At 35.6% G+C, this 22,262-nt stretch overlaps 2 protein-coding genes across 3 annotated transcripts; both read left to right on the top strand.

The window, feature by feature from the left end:
• The first annotated feature begins 8,861 nt into the window (after positions 1–8,861).
• LOC107801503 (histone deacetylase 8-like) lies at positions 8,862–13,191 on the top strand. Of its 2 annotated transcripts, XM_016624834.2 has the most exons (4): positions 8,862–9,432; positions 10,602–11,182; positions 11,856–11,958; positions 12,543–13,191. In XM_016624834.2, the coding sequence occupies exons 1-4, from the start codon at positions 9,153–9,155 to the stop codon at positions 12,545–12,547; spliced, it is 969 nt and encodes a 322-aa protein (XP_016480320.1). In that variant the 5' UTR covers positions 8,862–9,152; the 3' UTR covers positions 12,548–13,191. The 2 variants fall into 2 exon arrangements, with proteins under 2 accessions (XP_016480320.1, XP_016480319.1); XM_016624833.2 differs by lacking the exon at positions 11,856–11,958 and having other exon boundaries at positions 8,865–9,432.
• Positions 13,192–17,601: 4,410 nt separating this feature from the next.
• Positions 17,602–22,152, top strand: LOC107801498 (receptor-like kinase TMK2). Its single transcript, XM_016624829.2, has 2 exons — positions 17,602–20,501; positions 21,208–22,152. The coding sequence occupies exons 1-2, from the start codon at positions 18,113–18,115 to the stop codon at positions 21,708–21,710; spliced, it is 2,892 nt and encodes a 963-aa protein (XP_016480315.1). The 5' UTR covers positions 17,602–18,112; the 3' UTR covers positions 21,711–22,152.
• The last annotated feature ends 110 nt before the right edge of the window (positions 22,153–22,262 follow it).

Genomic DNA, 22,262 nt, shown 5'->3' on the forward strand with positions numbered 1-22,262 from the left:
CCCTCCTCTTCCATGCCTCCTACTGCTGCACAACATGATTGCTTTAATGTGCTTCCCTATTGTCCTTCTTAGAGTGTCATAACTCCTCCAAGGGATTCTTCTATTACACCTACTTTAATGTCACCTAGTCACACCATGAATTCACCTCAAACCATGTCCTTACATTCTGTTCCTAGTACTATTTCACCACAAACATCATCTCCATCTACTTTAAGAGTTGATCAACCCTCTACACCTACATTAAGACCTAAATAAAGAGTATCTAATAGAGTCTCTAAAGTTCCATCCTACTTGTCTGATTATGTTTGTTCTGTGCCCAATCTGAAACCATCTCAGACTGTTGAAGTCACTCAAACTAACTCACCCTTCTCTCTCAATGCCTTCTTCACTCAATGTAATCACATAACTTCTAATGTCTTGAGTCCCGACAGTCAGCAAATTGTAAGAAGTGTTTGTCATGACAGAGAGCCACTATCTTATGAAAAAGCAACAAGTAATCCTGCTTGGCAACATGCCATGACACAAGAATTTGAGGCACTTCATGCAAATGACACTTGGACATTGGTTCCATTACCTGTTAGCAAGCAAGCCATAGGCTACAGGTGGGTGTATAAGATTAAACACAAAGCAAATGAGAGTGTAGAGAGATACAAAGCTAGATTAGTTGTGAAAGGATATACACGGAAGGCAGGAATAGATTACACATAAATTTTCTCTCCAGTAGTAAAGATGACTACTGTTAGAGCTTTAATTGCTACTGCTGTTAAGAAACACTAGGAGATCTTTCAGTTGGATGTGAAAAATGCTTTCCTCCATGGGGATCTACATGAGGAGGTTTACATGAAGTTGCCCCAAGACCTTGCAGTGTCCTCCCCTGGTTTAGTTTGCAGACTGAAGAAGTCACTTTATGGTTTAAAGTAGGCTAGCAGACAATGGTACGCTAAACTCACTGAAGCCATGAATTACAAAGGTTATAGCCACTCCATGCATGATTACTCTTTGTTTTACAAGAAGACTGATAATTGTGTAGTTTTTGTGGGAGTTTATGTAGATGATGTCCTGCTTACAGGAAATGATCTTGCTGAGATTCAACTGTTGAAAGCTTTCCTGCATGATTAGTTCAAAATCAAAGATTTAAGGAGATTTAACTACTTCTTGGGACTTGAAGTGCTCTACAGAGAAAATGGGATTCTAATCTCTCAGAGAAAGTTTGTCTTTAATCTTCTTAAAGAATATGATTGTTTACACTACACCAGTCTCTCCTCTCCTCTTGACCCCTCAGTTAAATTGAAAGCTAAGAAATGAGTACCTTTTTCTAATCCCACCTTTTACAGAAAGTTAGCTAGGAAGTTAAACCTCCTCACTAATACTAGACTAGATATAGCTTATGGAGTACAACACTTGAGCCAATACATGCAAGATCCTAGAGAGCCTCATCTTCAGGCTGCTTATCACATGCTCAAGTACTTGCTTAGGGATCTTACTTTGGGAATCTTCATGTCAACTGATGCTGACTTCTCAGTTCAAGCCTATTGTGACTCTGATTGGGCTGCCTGCCCTGATTCTAGGAACTCCGTATCAGGTTATATTATTTTATTGGGTAATAACCCCATTAGCTGGAAATTCAAGAAGCAAGAGACCATTTGTCTTTCTTCGGCAAAAGCAGAATACAGGTCTATCAGGAAGGTTGTTGGTGAACTTGTCTAGCTGCATTGAGTGCTTACAGAGTTGACTGTTCCCCCTGCTTTTCCTATTCCTGTATTTTATAACAGTCAGTCTGCCCTCCATATTGCTAGAAATCTTGTGTTCCATGAGCAGACTAAGTACATTGAAGTTGACTGCCACTTTGTGAGATCCAAGCTCCAAGAAGGTCTCATTTCACTTCATCACACAAGGACTGGTGATCAGCTAGTTGACATCCTCACCAAGTCCCTCACTGGGATCAAACATGCTACTGTTCTGGGCAAATTGGTTGTGCTCCCCTCACCTCCAAATTGGGGGGGGGAGGGGGGCTTGAGACTATATTTATTCAAATATTAGTTACTACTGTAGCTGCGGCAGTTAGTTGTTAATCCCTGGAGGATTAGCTGTTATCGGTTAGTTGTTAGTTGTAGCTTAGCTGTCATTTTCTAGTTGGTTAGTTAGTTAGTGCTTCTTGTATATAATAGACATACTGCACCATAATGAAGTTGAGTTTCATTTTCCTCAATTAGAGACTGTAGACAATAAATTTGCGTCAAGAAAATAAAATCAAGGCTGAAAATATTACAACAATCATAGTATTTTATTTCAAATATTTAAGTGTTACAATCTCTATGAATCTTCTGATTCTTCTTTTCAATATAAATTCAAGGGTCTTTGAGCTTGATCTTGAATTTGAATTTGATTTATCACTCGCGAACGCTCTGACTGTCGTCATGAATTTTATCACGAACAAGTAGCCTTGATCTTGAACGCCTTGTATTTGATTTGACTTCATTCTTGATCTTGAATACTTGAAATTTGTGTTGAAGTACTTGAATGCTTGAATACTTGCAGTTTGCAGAGAATTGTGGCCTTTGATCCACGAGCTCCCTCGTGTCTTCTTGTTATAATTTCTAGCGTTCGTTTTTGAGTTATGAAGACCCCTATTTATAGTTGTGGGAGAAAAGAGTTGCGATGAGAACAAACTCTTTCCGACCAATGAGATTGAAGCGTGACAGAGCCGCATTTGATTGGCCGGAACATGTCATATGCATATGTAGCAGTTTCATTGGCCTTTTAATTTGACTTAGCATGTCTTGTCATTTTGACGCGTGGCACAATCCTATTGGCTCTTCCGTTTGACTTGGCGTGCCGCGTCATTTGACACGTGACATCAAACATAGCCTCTAGGAAGATGATATATTGGGCCTAATGAAGTGGGCTCATCATTTGTAGCCCAACTAAATGGGCTAACACAATAAATTTGGACTTATTTAATTAACTCATACGTATTGGAACTATATAATTCATTCAATTATATTAGCCCATAATATTTTAGTTGGACTAGAATATCTTAAATTTAAAATACAGTCCAAATTATTTTATGGATTTAAATCCAATAAATTTTGCATTCCTACAAATGTCCCTACTTCAAGACTTGTTAGAGTGTGAACTTTAAAGACTAGACTTGAAGTATTAGTAAAAAAATAATTCGTATTTTTCCATTTCCAAATGCTTTCACGGATGCATGCATCTTCCAAATGTATCTTAAGGTAACTCATTCTGTCCAATTAAGAAAAGAACTTATGAATGGACCATAAGTATTTGCTCACTTTAGAAGTAGCACCTTGAATAAAATAATTTAATTGCCATGGTCCTTTTTGGTCATTAAATCTAATGACCAAACGTAACCACCTTCTCTGCTTTTGAAATTTTCACGTATTAATTCCTTTGAAGATCACACGTAAGCATTATTCTCTACCAATTTGTACAGACTTTATCACATAGTTTGATATCGATTTTTTTTCCAATTCCAACTCGGCATCAAACTGCTTCAGTTGGCTTCTATTTGGATACGGTAAAGTCAAGCTACCAATTCCATATTGGAAACAAATAGAAGTTGTCGCCTTTAACCTGATCCCATACCGAGAATCTGTTCTCAACAGCTGCCTCGAATAATCTATATAAGCCTCACGCTTACATATTTATTAAGCATCAATATGCAATTCCCACACTTGCTTGAATCCATATTTGTCAGGTAAAGCCTTTCTTCCTTCTTCTTCCGCGTCATTACTACTCTTTTTGTAGTCTCCTTTATTTTGTAGGCAATGTAAGCGACTTCTCCAGGATACCAAGAATATAAAAATTTCGAGATGAGACCTTTAAAATTCATGGCGAAGAACACCTTTAAAAATTATGGCGAACACCCTTAAAAGTTCGTGGCAAAGACCCTTAAAAGCTTGCGATCAAGATCTTTAAAAGTTCACAGTGACGACCTTTAAAAGTTTGCAGTGAAAACCTTTAAAATTTGTGGCGAAGACCCATAAAAGTTTACGCAAAGACCCTTAAAAGCTTGTGGTCAAAATCTTTAAAAGTTCACAGTGGCGACCTTTAAAAGTTCGCAGTCAAGACCTTTAAAATTTGTGGCGAAAACCCATAAAAGTTCGCGCAAAGTTCCTTAAAATCTCGTGTTAGGAATCTTTAAAAGTTGGTAGTGAGAACCTTTAAAAGTTTGCCACAAACACCTTTAAAAGTTCAAGACATACGCCTTTTAAAGGTTCAGAACAAAAACCTTAAAATTCGGATGTCTTTAAAAGTTAGAGACAAACACATTTAAAAGTTTGCAACAAAAACCTTTTTTTAGAAAGGTCTGACACGAGCATACTTTTTTTTAATATCTTTTGAACTCATGTGACTGAATTTAGAATGAAACTCTAAGCTGCCTGTGTACCTCAGTGAAGAGGATTAAGTCATACCATAGTTCAGAATGGGTGATTTTTTTTAATTGTCCTAAATTTTGCTTGGGCTGCCTCTTTCGAGGTTTTCAACCTAGCAAACCCTTTTTATTTGGTGGGCCGTACACAATTTGTACTCTTGTGAGCCAGGAGTATAGGAACATGCAATTTAGGCTCGTACATCAAGAAGCGTAGCGACTTGCAATTTAAGCTCTTGTTTTGAGGAGATTTGCAACTTGAAGATTTTGATCGAATTTGAAGAGCTTTATAAGTTGAAGATTTTGCTCAAAATTGAAGAGCTTTGCAACTTGAACACTTTGCTCGAATTTGAAGTGCTTTACAACTTGAAGACTTTGCTGAATTTGAAGAGTTTTATGTCTTGAAGTTTGGCTCGAATTTGAAAAACTTTGCAATTTGAAGTCATTGCTCGACTTTGAAAAGCTTTTGACTTGAGTCTTTGCTCGTATTTGAAGAGCTTTGTGACTTGAACACTTTGCCCAAATTTGAAGAGCTTTACAACTTAAAGACTTTGCTCGAATTCGAAGAGCTTTACGCATTAAAGATTTAGTTCAAAATTAGGAAGTTTCATAGCATACAATATATACTCATGTACCAAGAAGCATTATAGCTTGCAGTTTAGGCTCGTACATTGATGAGCATTACAACATGCAGTTTAGGCTAGTGCATTGATGAGCATTATAACTTGCAGTTTATGCTCATGCGTTAAAGAGCGTTATAACTTGTAGTTTAGGCTCGTGCGTTAAGGAGCGTTACGACTTGCAGTTTAGGCTCATGCGTCATGGAGCATAGTGATATTCATAGACTCTTCGGTTTGATTCTCTGATGAAAGCTTGCCCCCATACTTGCCTTCTTGTTCTTCTTCTTCGTCGTAAGACTCAAAGACAGATAGCTCTTGGTCTCCACTTGTCACCATACTTAGTTCCATATCATGAGCACAAGTTGCTAGTTCTTCAAATGTTTTGGGCTTTATGCCTTGTAAGATATAGTGAAGACCCTAACGCATGCCTTGAATGAACATTTCGATGCTAGAAGTTTCGCTAAGGTGATCTTTGTAGTTGAGGCTTAAGCTCCTCCAGCGGTTGATAAAGTCAATAACTGGCTCATCCTTTCGTTAATGAGAGTTTGTATGTTCGATTATACTTACGATGCGTCTTGTGCTATAGAAACGATTCAGAAACTCTTGCTCCAACTGCTCCCAACTATCGATGGAAACATATTCGAGATATGTGTACCAATCGAATGCATTACCTTTGAGACATCGCACAAACTTTTTGACAAGATAATTGTCATACATTCCAGGATTGTTGCAAGTTTCAACAAAGTGTGCTATATGTCGTCTCGAATTTCCCTTGTCGTCGAATTGTTGCAACTTAGGAGGTTGATAACCAACATATATCTTTAAGTTATCAATTCTTTGAGTGTACGGCTTTGCCTATGTGAGAGATAATTTGGACGACTCAGGCTTATCTTTGATAGCCTCCATGATGAAGTATTTTAATTTCTCAACAGGAATCAGACCTTCAGCGGAGACTTGAATGTCCTTGGTTGTCGTTGCTTGCTTTTTGGAAGAGTCTTCTTTCTCTTGTGATATTTGAAGATTTAAAGGTGTTTGTGCGGATTCTCCCTCTACTATGCTATTCAATGTATTTATTAGCTTAGAAAATTTAGCATCTTGATCTTGCACGCGCTTTGATAAGCTTTCAACTGCTTTCGTCAAATTTGCAAGTTGTTCTTCTACAGTATAAGCTTCAATAACCATTGCTTGCATGATCGCCGTAGAGGATAAAGAATAATAAATATCATTGCTGAGATAGAGCTTAGAGGTCGCATTAATGGATATTAGAGGAGATCCAACGCTCAACTCATCATCATCGGCTTGCATGAAAGGTTTCTTGGACTTAGATAAACTAAGTTGAGCAAGAACCTTTTCAACCCTTTCGGCGACGTCGTTCCTTTTCTTGGTCGTTCTTACAGAAGATCTCACTACTTTTGAGGATGAAGATCCCAAAATAGGGGTTGATACGGATGGCACTTGGAGTACTTGTTGTCCTAAAGAGCTTGCTTTGCTCCTTGTAACTGGTTCAAAGCTTTCAAAGACAACATTGAGTATGCTTTCCACATCAGCATAGAACTTGGAATTACCAACCTTAATGGAAGTTGATCTGGAGTTGATTACTCTGTGAAGCTATTTCGATATTTTTGAACTTTGGTGATTGAAAAGTTGAGATAAGATAGAGATTGTCGCACTGGCCGTGCCAGGATTTCTAAACAATAAATTTTCAACATACAAAAAATAAATTGCAATCACAAAAGATTAAAGTAATTTTATTGATAAACATTGTGGGTTACAACTCTGTTTATCACTTGATTCTTCCTCCGAATTGTTCTCCGTGATTCGAGGGCTGGATCAGTGTATTCTCGAACGTAAGATGATACAGACCTCTCTGTATTATTTGATCTTCTTGAAGTATTTGATTATCAAGAAGGACATCTATTGATCACAACATTATTTTATTCCTTGATCCCTTTGTGAATATCCGAGAATTTATGGGATTTTTGAGACGCCTCTTCAAGGGAATATGTATCCCTTTATATAAGCGTGCGCTAGGGTTTAGGGTAGAGTAACCTCCAAGAAACCCTGATAGACTCCTAGGATTTCAAGAGTCTTATATTATATTGAATTTAAGATTTAGCTTGACCCTTTAAAATTTTGATGTCTACAAATGCTCCCTACTTCAAGGTTTGTCGGGGTGTAGGCTTGCCGAAACTTGAAGACGAGACTTGAAGTACTCGACTATTATAACAAATAATTTTGAAACTTGGAGTTTTCGATTTACAGGAGGAAGAGATGAAAGGCAGAACTGGTCCCACCGGGCGTGCCAATTTGTTTGCAACGAATTTCTGTAGGAAAATAAAACTGCAATTACAAACAACTATAAAGAAAAAATAATTTTATTGATAAACATTGCGGGTTACAACTTTGTTTATCCCTTGATTCTTTCCTCCGATTTATTATCCATAATTCGAGGGCCTTAGCGGTGTATTTCTCGTATGTAGGATGATATATATCTTCTTGATGTATGATGATCAAGAAGCATGTAGCAGCACTCCATTTGGATCTTGAATGTTGCTAGAACTTTGAGCAAGACATATTTGACATGTCTTTGATCTCTTAATGAATATTCCAAGAGTTTTATGGAATTTCAGAGATCGTATATTTGATCTCTTTGTGCATATTCCGAGAGTTTATGGAATTATTGAGATCCTCTTTGAAGGCCATATGTAGCTTTATTTATAGGCATGAATTAGGGTTTGGGTGAAATAGCCACCAGTAACCTTAATAGGCTCCTAATATTTCAAGAGTTATCTTGAATTTAGGATTTATCTTGATTTGCTAAAATATTAGTGTCTACAAATGCCCTTACTTCAAGGTTTGTCGAGGTGTAGGCTTGCTGAAACTTGAAAACGAGACTTGAAGTACCCGACCATTATAACAGATAATCTTGAAATTTGTAGTTTTCGATTTGCAGGAAGAAGAGATGAAGGGCAGAACTGGTCCCACTGGGCACGACAGAATTTGTAGACAATAAATTTGTGTCAAGAAAAAAAAAACAAGACTGAATAATATTGCAACAATCGTAGTATTTTATTTCAAATATTTGAGTGTTACAATCTATATGAATCCTATGATTCTTCTTTTCAATATAAATTCAAGGGCCTTTGAGCTTGATCTTGAATTTGAATTTGATTTATCCGTCGCAAACGCTTTGACTGTTGCCACGAATTTTATCACGGACAAGTAGCCTTGATCTTGAACGCCTTGTATTTGATTTGACTTCGTTCTTGATCTTGAATATTTGAAATTTGTGTTGAAGTACTTGAATGCTTGAACACTTGCAGTTTGTAGGGAATTGTGGCCTTTGATCCACGAGCTCCCTCGTGTCTTCTTGTTATAATTTCTGGTGTCCGTTTCTGAGTTATGAAGACCCATATTTATAGTTGTGGGAGAGAAAGTTGCGATGAGAACAAACTCTTTCCGACCAATGAGATTGAAACATGACAAGACCGTATTTGATTGGCCGAATCATGTCACATGCACATGTGACACTGTTTTATTGGCCTTTTAATTTGACTTAGCATGTCTTGTCATTTCGACGCGTCGCATAATCCTATTGGCTCTTCCGTTTGACTTGACGTGGCACCAAACATAGCCTCTAGTAAGATGGCATATTGAGCCCGATGAAGTGAGCTCATCATTTGTAGCTCAACTAAATGGGTTAGCACAATAAATTTGAATTTATTTATTTAACTCATAGGTATTGGAATTATATAATTAACTCAATTATATTAGCCTATAATAATTTAGTTGGATTAGAATATCTTGAAGTTAAAATACGGTCCAAATTATTTTATGGATTTAAATCCAATAAATTTGGACTCCATGTGTGCTCTTCTTCTTCTTCCTCGTTTCTCAGTCGATCTTCCGTTGGCTTTTCACAGTTGTAGCTAGGAAGCTTTTGCATCCTTGGATTCCAAAACTCAACAATGTACGAAATTGACAGAGAGCAATAACGCTAATGTTTTAGGGACAATTTTGTCATTTCCTTGAATAAAAAGAGAGCGTCAAACAAATTCACCACTGTAGTGTCAAGTCAGTGCAGCTTCTTACTCAATTCCAATCTCCGGCTTGATTTCCAACTCTCCAATTTCTTCATGGCTTCTGCTGAGTCTTTTCCTCCTTCATCTTTACAAGCAGACAACCTCATTCATGTATTCTGGGACGAGGGCATACTGAAACATGATACAGGAACTGGTGTTTTTGACACAGGAATGGATCCCGGTTTTCTTGATGTTTTGGAAAAGCACCCAGAAAATGCAGACAGGGTAAAGAACATGTTGTCCATTCTCAAAAGGGGTCCTATTTCACCTTTCATTTCTTGGCACCATGGCCGCCCTGCTCTTATCTCTGAATTGTTATCTTTCCACACCCAAGGTACCCCACTTGAACTTCCTTTCAGATTTCTTTTTTTCTGTATAAACTTTTGATTTCTACAATTCTACGTGTTTTAGTTGAGTATATTGCTCTATCTAGGATAGTCTAGACTAGATTGTTACTCCACTCTCCCAAATTTGACTAAAAAAAAGAAAACTTTCTTTCAAGAGTTGACTAATTTTTGTAGTGAAATATCATTCATAAATATTTGTCTTGAAGATAACATTATATAAGACTTATAAAATCCCAGCTAAAGTTAAATGTGATGGACCATTTGGAAGTGAAAGATAGAATCTTTTAGGTAAAACTTAAACTTTTAGGCATTTCTACCTAAAAAAATTATGGGTTGTGAAGAGGGTCCTTTAGGGGATTAAAGTTTATATGAAAGTTGCTACAATTTTGAGATGTGAAATTTAAGTTTACAAATGCAGAATGTCCTGTGACCGAGGAAGTGAATTTCATTCTAATTGGGAATTAAACTGACTTTACTCCTCATTCTAATTTGGAAACTGACAGGTGTGATAATTCTTAAAGCCAAAAGATTCGTCAAAGATCATTAAGGTAATTACCAGAAAAAATGAAGCATAGTATAGTAAAATTCCACGTCCAGATTATCTTCTAGTGCTTATTTGCCACTAGTTTGAAAATTGAATTATATATCAAATTGAAGGCACATGGATTTATTCTGAGCTGCCAAAGCATGAGTAGCACAATCAGTATGGTTAAACAGAATGCAATTATGGAAAAGGAAGTAAGGATAGCACATTATAACCAACTTAAGGGGTTGATTGGTTTGAAGGAATTGGAAGAAACGAATTGATTTAAAGGAATAGAAAGAAAGGAAATTAATGCAGAGAGGTGATGTATATTGAAGTTAAATTATTTGAGCTTTATTTACTGTTTCTTTTCCATCCCGACCAATCAATCCCTAGTAATTATGGACTATGTAAGGCACTCTAGCATATTGAATCAGTATGGTTAGTCAAGCACGCAAACCTTCATTAAAGAAACCCGGATAATCTCTCGAGTAAATACAGACCATGAGAAGATACACAAACTTTAGGTATATTCTGTCATGAGTTGGCTTTTAGTAAATCCAAACGCTATTCTGGAATCTATTCTCAATCCAAAATTTAAGCCACTAAGCTTTTTCATTTTTAATTTGTCAGAATATGTAAATGAACTAATTGAAGCTGATAGAAATGGTTGGAAAGAAATATGTGGAGGGACATTCTTAAATCCTGGGTCATGGGATGCCGCACTTGTTGCTGCTGGTACTGCGTTATCAGCTATGAAGCATATAAGTGATGGACACGGGAAAATTGCTTATGCATTGGTCAGACCACCTGGTCATCATGCACAACCTACTCAAGCTGACGGATATTGCTTCCTTAACAATGCGGGTCTAGCTGTACAACTGGCTCTAGATAGTGGTTGTAGAAAAGTTGCTGTCCTTGACATTGATGTTCATTACGGGAATGGAACAGCAGAAGGATTTTATCGTTCTGATAAAGTTCTTACGATCTCACTGCATATGAATCATGGTTCTTGGGGCCCCTCTCATCCACAGAGTGGAACTGTAGATGAGCTTGGTGAGGGTGAAGGTTTTGGGTATAACCTGAATATACCTTTGCCAAATGGAACTGGAGACAAAGGGTATGGTTATGCCGTGCAACATTTAGTTGTTCCTGCTATAGAGAAATTTGAGCCTGATATGTTGGTTTTGGTTGTTGGGCAGGACTCAAGTGCTGTAAGTGCACTATCTTATTGCAGTTCAATGTTTTGTAATTTGTGATGGAATTTGAAAGGTATGTTGAAGTGAAGTTCATTAATCAATGCAATACCATCTTAAAAATGTGAAAAGAAGGCATATTCAGACATGAAAGATAGTTGTCGATTTGTGGTTGGTGTTAACACAGGCATATACTTCGGATTATAGGTTGACCCATAGTAAATAGTTAAAGTTAAGTTGAGAGGAATTAGCAGAGCTCATCGAGCCGTGCATTTCTTGTTAATCTCCTAATAATGCTGGTCTATACTTCCTCAGACATAGGAGCTTGGGTGGCAGGTGGTTAAAGGTTCCTTAACCTCAATTACACAAGCACTCTACTTAGATGCTTAGAACTGCAGATTAGCTGTTTCAATACTCATTTTGACAAAGTTGAATTCTGTTTGAGTCCAAATATTTTAGTCCAAATGTCAAATGTGCATAACATGTGAGCGATGTTTTTGAGAACAGTCAACTAGTTTCCTTTAGTGGTTTTAGATTACTATTCTGTTCTCGAATTTTATCATGTACTAAATCAGCTAGGAGGCTGCAGGATATTCTACAGGATGCTGCATTAAACTTTCTTATTTTGGCGTAATTTTGGGTGTAGACAAACTACAGTGTTGTTGAGCATATCTTATGCTTTTCTTCATAGGAAAGTTGGAAACTCCTCATCGGAGCACTCAGAAGAGTTATTTATCAAGAAAAGAGTAGTCAGAGTTTGTACTATGAGGGAAATCCCATAACATGCAATGCAGGTATACCTACGTCTAGTGTTAGACGTCTTCTGCCCATTCTTGATGCTTGATTAGTTATCCTTTGCTTGGAGTTGGAGGCTACAGTCTCTTAGCTATCCTTATTTTTCTCATCCTGGCCCTAATATATTGGATGATAAATCAGCAGCTGGTTTTTCTCTCCTGTGAATATGCTTTCTGCCTAATTGCCTTAGACTTTCATCAACAGAACCAAACCATCAACTCCAGCTGATCCACCAACTTTTCTTTTTTCATTCACCTGTTGGTCATACTTCAACGGTTCCTTTGACTTGAACTCTATGACCCCCGATGCAGAAGGCTGAAAACTGAATCTATCATCTATGTTTCTTTCATAGTTGATGTTAGTTAGCATTAACGCATTTATATTACTACAGCATGTCAAACTCAAGATAGGAATGTCAGTTCCAAAAGTTCTATGCATTTAATGTTAACTCTTTAGAGATGCAAATAATCACGTTTATTTATGTCATGGTAATAAATCTGGGTGAGTGGTGGATTGTTTAGTTTATAGAGCTATCATATTATGCTAACTCAAGAAACTTCTTCAACTCTGCTTGAATTTTCAGTTTGATCCAAATGGAAGGCAATGCTTGACGATGGAGGGTTACAGAGATATTGGGCGGACAATTCGTGGCATGGCTGATAAGTATAGCAATGGACAGCTCCTGATCGTCCAAGAAGGTGGATACCATGTTACATATGCAGCCTATTGTCTGCACGCGACTCTTGAAGGTGTGCTGAACGTTTCAGAACCTGTATTATCTGATCCTATAGCTTATTATCCTGAAGATGAATCATTTCCAACAAAGGTAATTGAAGCTATCAAAAAGTATCAAAAGGAGACTGTACCATTCCTTAAAGATGCTTAGTTGGGATCTCGTTCGGTTTGCTTATGAGCTCAAGCACTATATGTGTCCCAACAGCTTGTCTCATGTCACTGGATTTAGAACTCGGTAAATACTATCAACTTCTGGTGTGACAGCAACATTACATTTTTCCTGAAGTGTTACATAAAAGATTATCCCAATAAGTCATCTACATATCAGCTAAATAGCGCGTTCAAACCAATTACCAGTTGATGATTCTTACTCATTTTCTCCTTTGAAAAGGCCTCCATATTCACCATATCAGTTGTTGGTTCTATTCTAATATCACTCTCATTCTGTAATTTTATTTAAAAAAATTAATATTTCAAACCTCTGTTTTTGAAGCTTATACATTGGACCCTCAAAGAATAGCATTGATTACCGTTGCTATTGTGACTTGTAGAAAAGTTCAAACTTGACTTACTCTAATTTTGCTATACTAGTAATATTCTTTAGCTTTTAAAATTCCACAATGTGCATTTCAACAAGGGCCTAATAGTGGACAAATTTGCTCCTTTTTTACTTTGCTTTTAAAATGTTGAAGACTTTATTAATCATCTCATATGTTCTACTATAAGACTAGATAATAAACGCATTTAGTCCTTCTGTGTCTACTCGAGTGGTATTTACTATTTTCAGTTTGTGTTGAAAAATACAGTTGTCAATAGAATCTACTTTGCTGATTTGCCAACAGGAAAAGTAAAACGAACTCAGAACTTGGTCGAAAAAGAAAAGTGATCACTAGAGATAGAGAAGGAAATTTCCTAATCTCTTCATGTTAGCAGTCCCTTCAAGTATTTGAGATATTTTGGAATAGAAAATGACATACTACATCTCTAATAGAAAAATGAGAACTTCTAAAATAACCTAATTCAAGTTCTTTTCCCCAAAGAAGTATCGTTTTTTTTTAGAATGAAAGAAGAATTCTTGTTCTATCGGAACATATTTTAAACTCCTTGTTCCATAAGTTTTAAGCCAAATTTAAGGCATCAACAGTAAAAGCGACGATTATATTTCAAGAGTGAATCCCGACGTAATTCCCTTATTAATATTAGTAGAAATTAAACATCACCAAATTATTATTCTTAATTAAAAAATTCGAGAGTGGGCAAATATGTATGACAACAAGAATATACTTCATTTGGAAAATGTTATTGCACAAACGGAGGTTGATTTTGGTTTGAGCAATGTTCATTTTAGGAATAGTTCATTTTGCAAATTCTTTTAGGCATATGTTAAACGAAAAAAGAAAAGAAAAGAAACTAGGAGTAACATATACTATATGTTAAATTCTATTGATTCATAGGAATTGAAAATCATACATCCTTAGTTGGCTGACAAAATTTGATAAAGATATTTCACCTAACTTTGTCTCCTCAAAAAAGTAAAAACATAAAGAAAGAAAAAAATATCAGCACTTCAGTTGCATGCATACGTAGAGGAATTTGGTTTTGACAGAGACGTATAAGCTACATACATACGTCTCAATAGTATACTCGCAGAAAATTTATAATTAAAGTATAAATATGTATGTATTACTTAATCATGATTAAATATTAAAAGAATATAAACAAAATATAAAACATATATCTTTGCATTAATTTATTGTTTCGATATAAATATTTGGTGCGAGAAAAAAATCTTTCGTATGCTAACATTGTAGCATTGTTAGTTTGTTTTGTAAAATAATTTTTTTAGGCAATATTAGTACTTTTATTAGTTGATATTTAGTCATCCTTATATATCTATTAATCTGTCATTATACCTTTCGCTGTATAAAAAATTGTAATATGTTCTGTCAATTGGTTAATAGTGCATGCAGACGATTTTATTTTCTCGAAATACATGTAGAAGATATTCTATTTATAAGACTCTGGACATCGCCAATTTACAGATTTCCTCATTTGATTCTCATTTAAATAATTAACCATTTATTTAGAAAGAAATTTTAAAAATATAAATATTCAAAGAAAATGAGCGGAAAAGGTTCTCTCTTTTGGATTGAAAACTTAGTACTAGTAAATAACTTTTTAAAAATCTAATTGAGTAACACGTGAAAATATTTTTTTATCTCATCCGGTTAGAGATCTCGCTTATATTCTTATCTTTATTAATAAAGGTAAGTTTCCTTTTTTTCTCAATGGAAGTTGAAAATTAAATGTACTTGACGCTGAGAGTCAACTAATTACTAATTGAATTAGTAAAGAATTCATTTTTTAGTATATACTCGTAAAAAGTAATACCCCTAGTGACAAGGAGTTAGGCCACCAAAAAAAAGCTTTAAATGCAGCCACCAAAAGCTTTAATTAATGTGTTTGTGTATTCTATGAAGTTGCTAAGGATGCGTGAAATTCCCGTGATCGGACTTGTTGGTGTACAAATCGAACCTGAAAATCACATCAAATCGAAAAGTCCAACCAAACTGATTAAAAAATCCGATTATGTTTGGTTTGATTTGGTTTAGTATTGAGTAAAAAAAAAAACAGAACCAAACCGACATATAAATATATAATTTATATATATATTTTTCAAGATTTTATATAGAATTTTCTTTTAAAATGTCTAGAAATATTTGGGATTCTCTTACGTGATATAATATTTAATAAAATATGAAGTGTTCCATATTTATTAACATTAAATAATGGGTTGTATGATCACTTTCTTATCAAGTGTTACTGAAATGCGTCAATCTCTTTGTTCTTCCATATTCATATGTCAAGATCTATTAAATTTTTATATCTTTTTCGAATTTGACGTGATTATTATTATTTAGGTATCATATTGAATTTTATGTTTAATTACTAAATTCGATTAACCATAAAAGTGTACATCAACAAAAAAATTATTGTCAGACGACTAAAAAGATAACTATCATGTGTTACTATGTAAATTCTCCCATAAGAATATTTTAATAGATAATATGTTTGTCAATTTTTTAATTTTTTACTAAACATATATTTATTTATAAAAAATTTAACAAAGTAAGATTGAAATAATATTTAAGTAACAAAACCCCGAAAAATTCGACAAAACCGAACCAATCCAAACCGATATAATTGGTTTGGTTTGATTTAGTTTTGATAAAAACTGAACCAACCCGGTCCATGTACACGTCTAGTCCCAACATACAACAATGAGTGTTCCCCTCCCCCAACCTCCTAGGGGTAGAACAAGAATTTGTATTTAGTAACTTTAACTTTTAACGTTTTTATTATTGAATTTATTGCACTTTAAAATTATTAAATTTCAAATTTAATTTTAAATTTAAGTTTAACTTGCGCGTGCATCTATCTTTTAGGTTAAAAATGGTGAAATTAATTGAAAAGTTGAAACCATTAAAAACATACTCTCTTTTGCCGTTGCTCAGAAATTTCAGAAAGAAGAAACCTTGAAAAATAAAGAATATATTACTTCGAGAAAAGAATTTTAATCTAAACAAGAAAAAGTTATACATACAATTTTGTTAGGTATAGTAACTTTTAAGCCTTTTTATTGTTAACCGGGGTGATTTCATCGTAATGTTTCTTATTACTCAATCTCTACTTCTAGACAACCGAAAAGACAAATATTCTTAACATTAAGGGACATTTTGTCCATAAAAAGATTCACTTTTTTCAGAATTTTAAAAAAATATATTTTCGGAATTTCACAAATATTATATCCAAATGCCCACTAAGTAGACTTCAATTCCGTATTGAATTTGGTCAGATTTCAAAGTCATACTTAATAGTTTTCTAATATACTAAAGTCTTTCGTCGTGATCATATATTATTTCATCCAATTCCTTAATGCGGGCTTATATTTAATAATGTAATTAGCTAATTTGTAGTTCTTTTTAAGGAGATGGTCAATTTAACTCGGGATAAACAAAGTCAGTCACTCAATTACAGTTTTTTTAAGGATAATGAGTGGATCAATCTATACCCACAATTTTAAATTTGAAATGTAATTGCAATTACACTATAGTCGTTAATCGTGTAAATAAAACTAAAGTAACTCTAATAATGAAAATTGAATAAAGAAATTATTTTTATGTAGAGAGAAAAAGACAAACAGAGAACATTGTCCAAAAAATTATGGACACGTCAACAAGCGACGCTCCAATATGGACCCATGGAAATTGGAAAGAAAATAAAAACATAAAAACAAAAAAGAAGAAGTTGATGTTGTCTCAATGCTGCTCTCATCGTAACTCGTCATCATTGTCCGAAACGCACAGTTGCCGACAACGCCAGTTCCTCCTTTGACCCAAAAATAGGCATGCCACTCGTTTTTCTTTTTCTTAAAAATAAAAATAGAGGGGCAAAGATTTATAAAATAAAAAGAAATCTGTGCATTCTTGCAAACAATGATTTGCAATTTTAATAGCATAGATGAAATCTTTCACATAATAATTAGTGTGAGTTTTAACTTTTCGTCTTTCGCTGAATTAGATAGACTATATAAATCCACGAACAAGAAAATTATTGAGTCCTTTCTTTTTGGACCAACACATACGAATGTATTATATTAAGAATAAAGCCTAAAAAGATGAAAAGATCTGCTGGAATATTTATGAGTAATATTGTCCCCGTTCATGTGAAGAAATTCCAGGATTAAAGCGCTTATTTTCGGTATGAATTTAGAAATAAATTATTTATTTAAATTTTGTATGTATATAATAAAATTATATTAAAAATATTATGAGTCAACATAACTAATATAAAAAAAAAATTAAAAATTATAGTAATAAAAACAAACCTTTTGACTCCCAAACAATAAATAGGCAGGGAGAGTAGTACGTAGGGAGTCTATTTGTTGAAAAAAATACATGTGAAATACTTTTTGTCTATTCCATCCAATGAGGTTTGTTTCAACTTTCATTTAATAATTTACATTGAGATTCTTAAGATCTCACATCCATTTACACAATTAACTAGCAAAATCTAGATGTAAAAGAAGAAAACAGAAGTGTGAGTAATCAAAGGACAGAGAGAAAAAGAGGAACATAGAGTGTCATGAAATTGTACTTGCCTTTAGGGTTTGATCCACATGTAAAGGAGTGAAAACCCCTGCAGCTCAATTGTTCTTTAACTCACTTCTCTTCCAAAATTCACTCACATTCCTCCTTCTGTCCTTCATTCTTTTTTTTTTTCCTCCAAAAAAAGGTACCATTTTTTACAATTCAGTTATGTACTTTGATCCTTTAGATGATGTGTTTGTATGTAAGCATTTTCAAGATTATTAGTTCATCTGGGGTTTAGAATTCTTGATTTGAATTCTCATGATGCATGAATATGGATTTTGATTCCAGAGGAGTTGTTGTATACTTATGTACATTTGCTGTAATTCTTGTAAATGTGGTTTTTTGTGTTACAAATCCGAATGATTTCAAGATTCTGAATGATTTCAGAAATGGATTAGAGAATCCTGAGCTCTTGAAATGGCCATCTAAGGGGAATGATCCATGTGGCCCTCCTGCATGGCCCCACGTGTTCTGTTCTAGTGACAGAGTGACTCAAATTCAGGTTCAGAGTTTAGGTTTAAAGGGTCCTTTACCTCAGAACTTGAATGAATTAGATAAGCTTCAAAATGTTGGCCTTCAGAAGAATGGTTTTAATGGTAAATTACCTACTTTTAGTGGATTATCTGAGTTGAAATATGCTTATTTGGATTGGAATCAATTTGATACAATCCCTGCAGATTTCTTTAATGGTCTTAGCAGTGTTCAAGTTTTGGCTTTGGATAATAATCCCTTTAATAAAACTGGATGGTCTATTCCAATTGAGTTGCAAGATTCAGCTCAGCTCAGAGATTTTTCTTGCACGTCTTGCAATATAGTTGGACCATTGCCTGATTTTTTCGGAAAATTGCCTTCTCTTACTACTTTAAAGTTGGCATATAATAGCTTAACAGGTGAGATACCGGAGAGTTTTCGTGATTCAATGATTCAGATTTTGTGGTTGAATAATCCAGTTAATGGTGGTGGAATGACTGGTCCAATTGACATAATTGGTACTATGGACGAGCTTACGTCGTTATGGCTTCAGGGAAACAGTTTTAATGGATCTATTCCTGATACGATTGGTGATTTGGCTTCTTTGAAGCATCTTAATCTTAATGGAAATAAGCTCGTTGGTTTGATTCCGGAAGGATTGGCGAATCTAGACTTGGAAGACTTAGACTTGAACAATAATATGCTCATGGGTCCTATCCCAAAGTTTAGAGCTGCTAATGCTACATATTCCTCAAATTCTTTTTGTCAATCAACTCCTGGTGTTCCTTGTGCTCCTCAAGTTAATGCACTTTTAGATCTTCTTGGTGGTTGGAATTATCCGTCCCAGCTTGCTTCTAAATGGACTGGTAATGATCCGTGTGCAGGTTCGTGGTTTGGAATCAGTTGCAATCCTAAAGGTCATGTTACGATTGTTAATCTACAGAAAAAGAACCTTACAGGTACGCTTAGTCCTTCACTTGCAAACTTGGATTCACTGCTTGAAGTTCACTTGGAAGGAAATAGTCTGCACGGTCCAATTCCAACAAACTTGACGCAGCTCCGATTTTTGAGATTGTTGGATTTAAGTGGGAATAATTTTGACCCTCCATTGCCTAAATTCAGGGATGGTGTGAAAGTCATTACAGATGGAAATGCTCATCTTGTTGCTAATGTAACTGTGGGCGCTCCTCCTCCGAGTATTGGCCCATTTCCTCCATTGAGACATAGTCCTAAACCAAGTAAGGGGTTACCACTGAAAAACCCCTCGCCTAGTGATAATCGGCCAACATTATCAGATACACCACCTTCCCCAGAGATAAGGTCGGGATCAGGCTCAGACTCAAACAATAAGAAAACCGTTATCATTGTAATTGTGAGTGCAGCTTCTGCGGCCTTAATTCTTCTTGCGGTTGTTTTAACTTTCAAGAGTAGGAAAAAACCAAAGAAGGCCGCTGGTACTACTGTCATCCACCCAAAAGACCCATTCAACAAAGATGACATTGTTAAGATCACGGTCTTAGAAGATCCTATGATGTACACTGCACAGAGTGGTACTACAACTACAAGTAGTGGTGGAACAGAAGGTACACAAGTGATCGATGGAAACCTTGCCATTTCAACCCAGGTCCTCCGAAAGGTAACCAGTAATTTTGCACCAGAAAATGAGCTTGGTCGTGGGGGCTTTGGAGTTGTTTACAAAGGTGAACTTGAACATGGAACTCATATTGCAGTGAAGAGAATGGAATCTGCGATTATCAATAGCAAGGCGTTGGATGAATTTCAGGCGGAAATAGCTGTGCTTTCTAAGGTTAGGCACCGCCATTTAGTTTCACTTTTGGGATACTCTATTGAAGGAAATGAGAGGCTTTTGGTATATGAATATATGTCAAAGGGCGCTCTGAGTAGACATCTTTTCCGCTGGAAGAGCCTGAACTTAGAGCCTTTATCATGGGCTAAGAGACTCAATATTGCTCTAGATGTTGCTCGAGGGATGGAGTACCTTCATAATCTGGCACACCAGAGCTTCATACATCGTGACCTCAAATCATCAAACATTCTTCTAGATGATGGTTTTAGAGCAAAAGTTTCTGATTTTGGATTAGTGAAACTTGCCCCTGACAAAGAAAGGTCTGTTGCTACAAGGCTTGCTGGAACATTTGGATACCTTGCTCCTGAATATGCTGGTAAGTGTCCATTTCTTTGCCATTGGTATCTCTTTCATATACACTCATTTTGACTGTTCTGATAATTACTGTTGTCATTTTAGCATCAGTTATAATTTTTTACTCTCTGGTAACCTGTTACATGAACACATCTTTACCTGAATGGATACAATACACTTTTAGTCCCTCTATATTTATATAAATGCATCAGTTCTCCAATGAGAATCCAGACTGTGCTGAACGGTGCCCTTCCTCCTTAGCGAAAATAGGACAGAGTAACTAATGAAGCAATTCTGTTATTCCTCTATGTTGCCATTGTGCCTACTAAATTGATATGCATCGGACACTGATATATCAATCTCTCTTCATTCAGTCACATTCTCATTCTTTTCTATATCTTTGTTAAACAGTTCAAGTAGAAGGTATCACATCCTCTCTCCATATGACCATTCATAGCATAGTTATCATCTTGTCTCGTCAGAAGAAATAGAAACTCCGTCCCAATTAAGATACGTTTCTCTCGAGGAATGGTACTGAAATATGTCGCGTAAAACTGTTCAACAAGCATGGCATGCTGAACAGCTGCTTTAAAACTTCTTTTGAATTTTTGTGTAGAAACTATTGCTGACTCATTATTTTTACATTACTGTATATGATATATCTAAGTTCTCTGTCTAGTTAGTCACCTTTTTGCATCTATCCTAACTCCAATTTTACTTCTCTCCAGTAACCGGAAAAGTCACAACTAAAATAGATGTATTCAGCTTTGGGGTGGTGTTGATGGAACTTGTGACTGGACTAGCCGCCCTTGATGAGCAACGTTCTGAGGAAACTCGATATCTAGTTGAGTGGTTTTGGCAGATAAAATCGAATAAAGGAAATCTCATTGCTTCAGTTGACCCAGCTCTTGATGCGAAGGAAGATATCCATGAGAGCATTTGCACTATGGCTGAATTAGCCGGACATTGCACCGCCAGAGATCCTAATCATAGGCCTGACATGTCACACGTAGTGAATGTGCTTGGCCAACTTGTTGAGACTTGGAAACCTTTTGAAGAATCGGATGAATATGAAGGAATTGACTACTCTCTACCTCTGCCAGAAATGTTGAAGGACTGGCAGCATGAAGACACTGGAGATTTCACCGGTACTAGTCAGGATAGTCGAGGAAGCATTCCTGCCAAACCAACTGGATTTGCGGATTCATTTACCTCAAACGATGCTCGATAGGTGAACTTGGTTCTGAGCTACAAAAGTCATTGCTATTGGTTTTGCTTGAATTTTCAGCATCAAATTTGCTTTCTGCTTGTGAAATAACTTATGGAGCATTGCGTCCGGTCAATGGTGAATATACAGATACTGAGTTGCCATGAATGAATGATCAAGTGATCAAACTGGTGTCATCCAGATACAGAGCAAAAACTTGAGAAATCCTTTGGTTTTTAATGTTGCTTATAGAGTTGTTTTGTTTTAAATGCTGCTTATTTTTAAGTTATATTTAGAATAGCTTGGTTCAAACTGTTGTATAAGTTATTTACATGATACTGTTGACAGTCTTTTGTGTTTTCTGAGGGTAAGCTATTGGAAACATATGTGCATGCATTTTAAGGAGAGTGATGCTCAAAGTAATTATAATCAAATGTCTATTCTTGGATTTTCTTGATTAGAAAAACATCCTAGTTTGAATGGGCTAAATCATTTTACTAAGGTGCTTTTGAGTATTTTGACTGGAAACTATGATAGTTCCCAATTTACATTAGCTGCGCTTGTTTTGAATTTGTT

Source organism: Nicotiana tabacum, chromosome 22, assembly GCF_000715075.1.
Source record: "Nicotiana tabacum cultivar K326 chromosome 22, ASM71507v2, whole genome shotgun sequence".
Classification (NCBI taxonomy): Eukaryota; Viridiplantae; Streptophyta; class Magnoliopsida; order Solanales; family Solanaceae; genus Nicotiana; species Nicotiana tabacum.